Genomic DNA, 9,991 nt, shown 5'->3' with positions numbered 1-9,991 from the left:
CGGTTCAGAATGAGTGCTCAGTGAAAGCTGCAGAAGCACTTTATTGGCTTGATTTATGCGATTGCTTTGCCTTTCCGGAGCCCTGCGGTGAGAGACCTAGACGCGCTCCTTCCCACCTTTGCGATAATCAGGCCGTGGGGTTAGAAGTACCTGAGAGCACATAGTCTGTCTAGACCCAGATTAACTGAGGTGCAGGTGAGGATGGGCTGGGAGCGTGCACTGGAGGTTTCAGCTGGCAGTTCTGCTTTATCTTGCTCTGCTCAAGGATTGATGTCATGGAGTTGGCTTCATGCAAATATCCCTGGGTTAAGTATGTTGTGCCCATGTTCCAGAAGGGTTCCCTCTCCACGGGAAGAGCAGCAGGTTGTTTTCTGGCTGGCCAAACAGGGAAGCAGAGAGATGATCCTTGGAGGGATTTAGAAGGCGTCCGGGGAAGAGCCGTAGCAGGCCGGGGACGAGCAGGTGGCAAGGTGTCCTCTGGCAAGGTGTGGCAGCTTCTAGTCAGGACAGAGTATCTCTGGGACTTACAGCAGTGCAGGCAGCAGAGGCCTTTTCGTGTCCATTGTGCACAGTAAATTTATTCAGGTAAGAATTTACAAACATTAATATATGAATTGGAAAAGTACAGGAGATGCCCAATGGTGATGAAGTTGCACAACAAAGGGGGTTTTGTGGCGTGTTGTAAGATCTCCAAGGAATCTGCAAGGAATTTTGCTTTAGAATAAGTTTTGGAGTTTAATTCAAAGTGTATGAAGAGAGCAAGATCAATTGTATATCAGGTCACTAAAATCCTCAAATGGAGCAAGAAGTAGTGCAAAAAATGCTTCCTTCTCCCATGTCTACAAACACAGTGATGCTTCTGTTGTTCTTTGGTAAACTATTTATGTGATGAAGTATTTGGTTAAGGTATCTCCATCTGCTCTTGGTAGAACTGGTCTCCAATTTGCACTAATGTGGGATTGCTTTGTATTTCAAACAAAAATGAGAAGCTTTATTTCTGCTATAGAAGTTAGGACTTCTTAATCTCTGATGTCTAAGCACGTTGCGTGCAAGTTATTTACTCAGATATATATCTGAATGTCAATGAAGATTGATATATTGCCATGTCTTTTCTTCCCCCTCTCATTTCTCCCACCCCCTTTTCTGTTCCTAGAAGTACTTTTATGTCGGATGGCTTTTTTCATTTAAGTGTGCTTCGTGAATCTCACTTGTCTGCCACGAGGGCTGTGGCTTTTTTTGCACTTGCTACGCTATGTAACCGCAAGTCCATTCACAGGTTTTTAGAATGATCTGGCATCTCTTTTTGTAACAATTGGACTTGAAATAGCCTGGGGGGGAATGTTCAGGGGAAAACACGTGTGGTGTTGGAGACCAAATTCTCAGCTGCCTTGCAAAAATCTTAAATATATACTCTTAGGACATAAACTGTGTTTAGCTGTGACTAAGCCAGAGGTGTATTTATGAGCTTGAGGTACGTTTTGAGGTTTGTTATCTACCTTAGTTGGGATGATGATGCCTGGTGTCCTGGAATGTGTTTTTATTAAGGGGCTCAGCTGGTTATTTGCCTGGATCTTTTACCACAGGCGAGCTGGATTTAAGTTCCGCCTAAGTGCAGGCAGGGTAGTATTTCAGGAATTGTCTTGAAGAGAGTTCACATAAGTATATGCACGTCACCTTCATCAGCCTTGTGCTTGCGCTTCTCAGTCTTTCCAATGAATGGATGTTGAGATCTTTGAGCTTTTAGGACAGATGTCTTAGAGGCTTTGAGCTTTTAGGATAGAAAAGCTCGTTTGGGGTGAGTTACAGTGGGAGTGGAATTGAGGGGCTTTGTTCTAGCTTCTGTGTGAGTTACACTCCTCACGGGTGCTCTGGTGACTCCACATCACCCAGTTTGACAAGACTAGCTCAAGTGTCACCGGCATAATGGGAAAAGACTCTGACGCCGCAGTGAGGGCATTGAAACCCTCATTGTTGATGTGGCTGTTGTACTGCAAGCCCGTGGCACTATTCTGTAGCTGGAGACCATGAGCCTCCCTTCTCTGAAACAGGACCAAAGAGAAACATTAGAAACATTAATTACAGCAAACAGTTTACAAGCAAAAAGCTTTTCTGGTAAGTGGCTATGAAATGGTCTCTTCCAGAGCTGCTGCAGAGTGTTCCAGGTGTGGGGAGGCCATTGAGAGCCCCGGGTAACTGCCTTGGCTACTCTCTTTGTGAGTTTGACTAAATAACATGCACTTGTATCTCAGAGGTGAATGTAGGTGTGCACCCATATTGCTGCAGGGATTAGATAAGTTCACAGTGGTATTTGAAACAAAGGCTCTAGCTTGGGCTGGTAGTTCAGTAATTTTCCTCCCACTGGGACAGCAGTAAATAGTCTTAGATTGTAAAGATGGGACCAGAAATTGAGGTCACACTATAATATGTGAGACTTTTTTTTTTACCTTGTTTACTTTATGCCAGGCTAAGTATTTTGTAGTAAAAGATTTTTTTGTGCAGGTTGTGAAATAAATAATAGAAAGAACCTGTTAAAAAATGCATTGGCTGGCTTCCGTATTTTGATGTTAATAAGGCAGGTTGCTACAATAAAATCAGCTCTGCATGGTGTTTGTCACTGTACTGCCAAAGCAATCGAGTCTAATGCCATTCCTTCCTGAAATGAATCCCTAGGAGAGCAGTAGTTGTGCTGTTCTGAAACCTCTAACCCGGGAAGATGAAGTTGCACTGTAAATTATGGAAAACACGCATTTTAATCTGGGAATCTCAAGTCTGCCTTTGGCCTTGTGACCTCCTGGCCGATTGTGTCAAGTGTTTTAATGTTGTTTGCACATGTGTTTTCTCTGCTGTAGTGACTAATGTCCAATTACTTGGCTCATCATGTCCGTGCACAACTTGGTAATTGAATCTGTGTGGTTTCATAGTCCAGAAACCTCTCCTGGTGAGAACAAGACAGTCTGGACCATGAGGGGACGTAGCTAGGGCCACAGTGCCCTAGGACACAGTGACTTTTGATACAGAGACATGGAGCTAAAGGCATCTGAGGACAAAGAGTGACACTGCAGTTGGCACAGAGGAGATACTTGCTTTTTGGTTTTTTTCCAGATGAATCTGTTCCTTTAAAAGGAAAAGCCCTTTACCAACCCTATGCCCCTGTGATTTATAGCGTGTATTATATTTGAGCCACAGAAGCAAAGGGAAAAAACCTGTAGCCTTGATACATTCTGTTATGTGACCAGAACAGCTTTTTTGTGCTTATAAATGATATGAACACTCACTCTATTAGAGGCCCTGTCAACCGAGGTGATATTTAGGTTGAAACAAGCATTAGGGGGTTATTTGATCACAGTTATAGATATCCTTCTGCTGAAATCTGCATTTAAGGCAAGATTAAACTCTCCTTGTTTTACAGTTTGCACTTTTAGTTTAGGATCCAAATTGGAATTACATTCAAGCTTTGCCTGCCAACTGAATCTTTGTAAGGTTTTATTGAACATGGCAGGCTGTGAAGCAGGAAAGCACATATGTTTAACTACCGTCAAGGTCTGTGGGTCCAAATATCTGCTTAAGTGTTTTCTTGAAAACAGTCATGTTTCAAGTAGACTTTTTAAATTTCCACTTTAAAGAAATGTCTTGAGTCCCAGCAACTGGGAGACACTTTCTTAGCTGGTGAAAGCATGCGCTGAATAACCATGCCTTTGCAGTTCTGTTACTTCTTACGACAGGCTATAGTAAAAAATTTAGAATTGTGTGTTGTGTTTATTGTTTGGACTTTCTATAGACTGGATGCAGTTTATGGCACAGCCTTTCTTTAGGTGCTGTTAGTGGCATCAGAATGAAAACAACCCATGTCTTCCTCCTCTTTTAATTTTCAATCTACAGGAGTCTTTGCTGAAAATGGAGAGGGATCTGTTCAAATGTGAATGCTCTCTTTGTGCAAGAGGCTGGGGGAGGTGGAATTCCCTCCATGTTCCTTGGGAAAGAGATATGACAGACAGCTTTATGCCACTGGCTCAGCAGAAATTTTATACAGAAGATGAAGGTGGTGGTTGGTTGGGTTTTTTTTTTTCCTGCAGCAGACGGGAAGTGGGACAAGATGAACAGAAGGAAACTCTTTGCTTCTCCCTTCTTCCTTCCAAATTGCTCTAGAGAAATGCAAAACAGGGCAAGACAGGTGGGACAGCTGTAGCTGGGAGTGTCTTTGTGGACTCCTTGCCGATGTCAGCTGGATCGTTGTTTATTTTCCTCTGTCTGCAAGAAGGGAAATGCTGGATGGAGACAAGAAAAGAGCTGGGAAAGCACAGGCCTGCAATTATATAAGGCATTAATTTATAAAATAGGGTCACTGAATACAGCCTGCAGCACTTCAGGGAAGATGCTGCAGGAGCTGAATCTGTTTTTTATGGTTTTTGACAGATTAGAATCTAGTCAAACTGTGATCTTTTTTTTTTTTTTTTTTTTTTCCCCAACTGGGTGAAGAACATGCTTGCTGTCTCAGGAAAACTGTGACTTCCTGGGTATGGAAAATGAAAACGGGAGAGGAGACAGCTCACCACATCATAGTTGAGAAGCTGATATTTTTTCCAGACTTCAATACTTGTTTAGGCTGTTTGCTGTCCTGTATTCTAAAAGATTGCAATTTCTCTCTACCACTGGAACTTTCTTCCTTTTGGGGGGATTTCCCTTGTATGTTTTTTGCTACTGAATGATTTGAAAGTGTTGAAGCTGATTTGAAACATTTTGGTATTCTCTTCCATTTTTAGTGTGAAGATGATCTGCCTAACAGCCAGGAAGGTACAACTGAAGTAGCCCCTGAATACAGGCTGGAAGACAGAGTCGATGTTCGATATCTTCAGTGGTTAAACGGGAGGCTGAGGTTCCAGTGGCGGAGTTTGCATGCTCAGCACCAAGAGCAATGCAAACTTTTGCACAAGGTAAATGATTCTTCTAACTCGCTATGGCATTGTTTATTATTTAAAAGCCTCATCAGCTAGTGCTAAATGTACAAATTATTCTTGTTTGCTAGTTCTGCTTTTTCCATCGATAAGCAAATTACTCTAAATAGAAATACGCCACCTTTCCCCAGTGGGGAAGGACCATGAGAAAATGAAGTACATGTACAGTGTTGATAAGGTTATAATTGTTGCATAGAAGTCTTTTATTGCAGGTCGGCACATGAGTCACTTCTGCAACCACAGGCTGTCTCTGTTTTTCTCAGAAAATGCCTGGTAGAAGCAAGGCAGAGCACTCTGGTCCCACAGACAAGCAGCAGTGATTCAGAACTATAAGTTCATTGGAAATGTGGATTCTAAATATTGAGCATGGATGTTGAAAGTAATAGTAGCAAAATAAAATGCAGTTTTGCTTTCTGAGGTACTGGGGAACATCTAAGCAGAACCCCAAATCTGCCTGCTTTTAAATCAGGAATCAACAGTGGTCTCTGCCTTGCTAAGATTCCATTTCTGTTCCCGTTTATGAATGATGTTTATATGCCTGTCTGAAACCACAGACATCTGGGAGCATCATGTCTCTTAGGATGGAAACAGCCTGCAGTCCCAAAGTTGGCAGTGATGGTGACTGCAGAGACTAATTTAAAAAATGGTTCTAAAGATAGTCCAAAAAGTTATTCAGTCGTGTTTTCCCTAGGCTCCCATTCTCCGATTGTATTTTTTCAGGTGACTTATAGCGAGCCACTTGGTATTGTAGCCAGAAGCTTCACAGAAAACCTTAAAGAACAACGTTTATCAAAGTCATCAGAATCGAACAAGAGGGTTTTGAATGAAGATGCCTTCTTGTTTTTAATCCTGTGTCTGACAGAGCAATGCTGAAAATTATAATGAGGTTCCATTTTGTTCTTTACCCACATTGATTGCTAGGGAAGATGTCTGATTGGCAGCCCTAGGGAACGATCAGGTGCTGTGTGTGCAGCATCTAAAATAACCTTTTGCTTCTTGTTGCCCACCGCGAACGTGCTTTCCTGATCTGGGAACGAAGACAGCAGTTCTCCTGGGTGCAGGTGCAGTCCTTGGCTTTTGCACTGAGACTAGACAGCGATGCTATTGGGAGTAGTGATAGAAATGATTGGCATCTTCTCCCCTTGATAAACTACCTCTGTTTAAGGTATGCTGAGTTTTGTTGTAAGTGAAGCAAATACCTCCATAACTCATCATCAGTGCTCTGATTTATGGAGTACTTGGCAGTTAGAAATGGTTAGGCAGCGTCAATGCCTCAGCTTGCAGTTAATGAGGCCAAGGAAGAATTAACAGCGGGTTGAACCTGGGGCCTCGAGTACAAACGGGTACTCTCAGTGGTGCAGATCAGGCACTGAAATGAAGTGCTGGTTGGGCAGCATGTTAAACTTGTTGACGGGGGAGATGATGACCTCCTGTGGTGACTGAACTTTGAAATAAACTTGAACTCTTTTTCCCATGTCTATCTGAGGAAAAATGTTTCCTAAAGTTAGGACCATTACAGTCAGACAAATCTGAAGCAGGTTAGTTATACTGCAGTTCCCTGGACCTTGATTTCCAGAATCAGGAAGAATAAGCAGGAGGGAGAATGTTTCTCTGTTCATCCCAAAGCCGCCATTCTCCAGCAGGCATTACTGGAGTAAACTGAAAGCAGTAAGCGGTGCTGGTGGTGATTCTTAGGGTCAGACTATGTTCTACAGCATAGACTGTTCTGCAGCGTACACTGTTCTGCAGTGTAGAGGGCTGCCATCCTGGATGTATACATAGGAGGACAGACTGGAGCCCGGCTACTCCATATGTGATCACACACTGATATTACGCGTGCTCAAATACGTATGTGCAGCTGTGGGAGTTCTGCTCAGAGCTGTAATAAAGTGCGGTGCTGTGGTTTATATTTTAGTCTGTGTTAAAAGCAGGAAAACTGAAAGGTGAAAGTCACTTCAGAGGGGCCTTCATTACAGTGCCACGTTAATGTTAACATTTACAGTAACACGAAATATGACACACTTACACAGTTTAACAGCTGCATAAACAATAACTGACTTATTTCCTGGCTCTCTGGAGAAATTGTCCGTGCTACTGCATTAAGTTTAAAACTTTTATACTAACCTAGAAAACTGTTAGAAAACTGAGCTGACCAAATATGACCCCTCCATGAGCTGCTGCTTTTCTCATACAAACCACAAATGCAGAATGCAAAAGGCTAACGAGTGTTTTGTTTTTTAATTATGCTGAAAGATTTACGGCGGGCTTTCTCTACAAAATTATAATTAAGGCTTTGACTTGCTCTGTTTAATAACTTAACAGGTTACGTATCTCATCTGTGGAGTAGTCTTATTTACGGCTGATCATGAGCTGTAATTTTTGCCAACTAGTGGTGACACTTGCACAGATTTAATTCTGTGACTCACAGAGGCTCTAAAATACCATATTCTCTATTTGGAGCACACCACACTTGGAAAATGTGTTCTTATTCAGGAGATGACTGCTTTTCCACTCGGTGTTTTTTCAGTACAGATATTGCTACTGGAAATAAGAAGTGTACGCAGAGGATCCAGCGAGAGGCTACCAAGATAGACAAGCTAGCTGAGTCGGGCATGACCTCCAAGAAGAGTTTGAGGGAGTTGAGCTGTTTTCTTTGGTGGAGAGGAGCCTGAGGGAGAGGTCACCTAGTTGCTGCCTTCAGCTATTTGATACAGGGATGGTAGTTACAGAGTTGGATCCATGGTCTTCTCAGCAGTGCCCGAATACAAAAGGGAAGGGGCCTCTGATTATAGCTTGGCAGGTTCAGGTATATTAGAGAAAGCTTCTCTGGAATGATGGTCAGCGTTGGAGCAGGTCACCAGAGGTGCTGAGTGGTCTCCATCCTCAGAGACCTCAAGACTCACATGCACAAAGCCATGAACTGACGTCGGTGGTAGTCCTTGTTAGAGGAGGAGGTAGGACTAAAGACCTCCAAAGATCTTTTCTGTTCCCGTGATTTTGTGAAAAAATTCTGAATCGCTTGGGTGATTGGGGACGTGCTTTCAGGTTAGATGTGATGACTGATGTCTTAATGCGATAGTCCTGTACTGCCTGAAGAAAAGGTAAGGGAGTAGTAGGAGGGAGATTCGAGGGGAAACAGACAAAAATAAATGGCTGTTCTCTCTCTAAAGTACACAAATGGTAACTGAAACTGATGGCTGGTGCTGCTCTCTCCTCTGTGCTGCCCGCAGCCACTTAAGGCTGATGGTGTGACGTTCTGCAGTCACCAGTGTAGGTTACCCAAGAGGGAAGCCTCCCTGGAGCTACAGCCAGTCGTGTTGGGAATTGCTTCTTAGGTGGTCTGACTAGGTCTTTGCTAGCTCTTCAGACAAGCTGCTTTTCAGTGACTTCAGCTCCTAGAAGGCGTGTTGGAACCTACAGACACACACATGTCCTGCTGTAGGAGGAAGACTTCCTCAGGGAAATCATAACCTCTCTGTTGCTGAGGAATTTTGCAGCCTGAGGCTGTGAGCTGCTGAATAACATTTTAACGGCTTCTCAACATGAGCAGGTTGGCCTGCTTTGGAAGTATAGTATAGTAATACCGTTATAATTCCCTTGAAATTCTCAGTGGTACATATTTACCCGATATACCTTCAAATATATGGAAGTGTGAAAAATAAATTACTGTGTTAAGGCACACCTTTTGGTTCTTTCTGTTCTGTTTCTTATCAAGTGCCAGAGGAACATCTCTCTGCCTTTTTTTTTATCCCTCTTGAATTCATGGGGGAGAGCAGCTGGTTTTAGTTAGGCTTTGAGTTATCACTTTGTCTTAAAATGTGAATGAGAAGCCGTGTATAGTTTCAGGAAAAACTGGTGGGAACCTGTATGGTTTAAAACTGGCATTGTTTTAATGTGCTGTGCCACGATCAGCAGGTGAAAAGAAATAGTGGAATAAATGAGTTTTCTGCAAACCTGATGGATTTCCTGTGGGTATTTTCAGGTATTGTCCATCCACTAAAAGACTAGCACAGAAATTACGCCTGAAATAGGGAGGGTTCAGAGGTGAATTCTGTTAAGCGGGTGGACATCTGATTGTGGAATGTGCATATAGCTTAGTGGGAATGAAGTGATTTTAAATGGCGTTCTTGATGATAGAAGAAAGTTTAACATAGCTGGCATTGTCAGATCGTGGTAAAATGACAATAATGATTGTAATACGCTTGGAAACTGTAAGAGCAAGAGTTGTATTCTCTTGGTAAGAATCCAGAGCAGCACTGGGAAACACCTCCTGTGAACGGGGTGGTTTCTTGTGCTTCCTCTAAGAGAAACAATATAGAATAAGATGTATTACAGCGGATTGGTCGTATCTATATATCCGCTGTGGTAGTGAAAGAGTAAAGGGACAAGGACAAAGTCTTGATCCCTGGATTACAGAGGGCAGAGACTGGTGCTCACTGTCAGTAATTTATGAGTGAGCTAAACTGCAGTTGTTGGATGTATCTGTGTCTTGACATGAAGAATCTACTCTGCAAATTACTTGATTATATCTTTTTTTGTCTTGATATACTTGGTTCGAAAATCTTTGTTTTTTCCTAAGTTTTGCCGTTAGGTGTCAATAGTGCATTCTCTAATGCAGGGGAAGTTTTTCCTCTCGCGCCCGTGAACTATGAACAAGCCCCCCATTTCAACTTCTCGTAGGTGAACTAGACAAGCTGACTCCCTGCAGGGTGTCTAAGCTCAAGGGTATTTAGGAATTGGTGCTGGGACCGCCTAGAAGTGGTGCTCAGTGGTGGGCTGTGCCTGTACTCTCATGCCAAGTTAGGGTAAGGTTAAATCAGACCTGCCTGCACCTCGGTCCATTCCAGTGCCGTGAAGCAAAAGGTGTACATGCTCTGCCTCTCACCCTCTCACCTGCTTCTTTTGTCTTGGTACTGTTTCCCTCTTTAAGCTTTGTTTCTTCTTTAGTATGTTGTGGTTATCAGTAACAGATTATAAAAATACAAATACTGGATTATTCCAGTATCCATTTAGCCTGCTCTTAAGGGAATGCCTTATTC

At 42.8% G+C, this 9,991-nt stretch overlaps 1 protein-coding gene across 1 annotated transcript in view; it reads left to right on the top strand.

The window, feature by feature from the left end:
* The window catches only part of LOC104498776 (uncharacterized protein C14orf80-like), a gene marked incomplete at both ends in the record, with an annotated part of 25,794 nt that overhangs the window by 14,457 nt on the left and 1,346 nt on the right, over positions 1-9,991 (top strand). The window contains one exon of the mRNA XM_010142195.1: positions 4,761-4,931. Within this exon, the coding sequence (XP_010140497.1) occupies positions 4,761-4,931 (171 nt within the window). The remainder of the gene's footprint in view (positions 1-4,760; positions 4,932-9,991) is intronic.

This window comes from Buceros rhinoceros, unplaced genomic scaffold (genome assembly GCF_000710305.1).
Source record: "Buceros rhinoceros silvestris isolate BGI_N320 unplaced genomic scaffold, ASM71030v1 scaffold44188, whole genome shotgun sequence".
Taxonomy (NCBI): Eukaryota; Metazoa; Chordata; class Aves; order Bucerotiformes; family Bucerotidae; genus Buceros; species Buceros rhinoceros.
Note: the sequence above shows the minus strand (reverse complement) of the source record. Positions and strands in the feature narration are given on the sequence as shown.